Genomic DNA, 628 nt, shown 5'->3' with positions numbered 1-628 from the left:
GGGCTGTCTCCCCTACAGCCGTTCGCCTTTTTCCCTTCCCTTGTCCAATTCTGCCAGCCACGGGCAAGCAAAACCAAACCAGCCTCATCACAGCTTCCTCCAGCACCCAGGAGGCTGGAAAGCGGCTGGGGCAGCGGGTGCGTGGGGGGCAGACAGCCCGGGAATGCTGAGAGCCAGGCAGCTGTGAGAGAACGTGCTCAAACCAACCATTTATAGAGACCAGGGTGTCCCCTCGGTGCCGCACACGGTGTCCCGGGACGGTGACCCTCACCGTGCAGCTGGCACGGGCACCGGGACAGCCGTGCTGGGTGCCGTGTCAGGAGGTGAATCGTGTCAGGAGGTGAAGCCGGTCGCGCTGTACACAGTGAACACCTCCAGAGCGCACAGGTAGGCAGCGGTTCTCTGGTCCAGGCCCAGGTTGTACCTCGCAGCCGTGGCCGTATTTTGCTAGAGAGAGAGGAGAGCGGTGAGTCTGGTGTGTACTGGGGGGGTCTGGGGGTGAGGGGTGGGCAGAGGACCCAGAGAGGAGGGCGCAGGCAGCCCTGCGCGGGCAAGCACGAGGGCAGGCCGCAGGAGCACCCGAAAGGGGAAGGGGTCACCTCCACACCAAGCAGCCAAGTGGGCTCTG

At 64.5% G+C, this 628-nt stretch overlaps 1 protein-coding gene across 1 annotated transcript in view; it reads right to left on the bottom strand.

Moving 5' to 3' along the window:
• Positions 1 to 333: 333 nt before the first annotated feature.
• Positions 334 to 628, bottom strand: part of LOC104508042 (glutamate dehydrogenase 2, mitochondrial-like) — a gene marked incomplete at its 5' end in the record, with an annotated part of 6,598 nt that continues 6,303 nt past the window's right edge. Inside the window, 1 exon segment of the mRNA XM_010149513.1 lies at positions 334 to 447. Within this exon segment, the coding sequence (XP_010147815.1) occupies positions 334 to 447 (114 nt within the window).

The sequence above is a fragment of the Eurypyga helias genome, unplaced genomic scaffold (assembly GCF_000690775.1).
Source record: "Eurypyga helias isolate BGI_N326 unplaced genomic scaffold, ASM69077v1 scaffold36633, whole genome shotgun sequence".
Classification (NCBI taxonomy): Eukaryota; Metazoa; Chordata; class Aves; order Eurypygiformes; family Eurypygidae; genus Eurypyga; species Eurypyga helias.
This window is presented reverse-complemented; position numbering and strand designations above follow the sequence as displayed.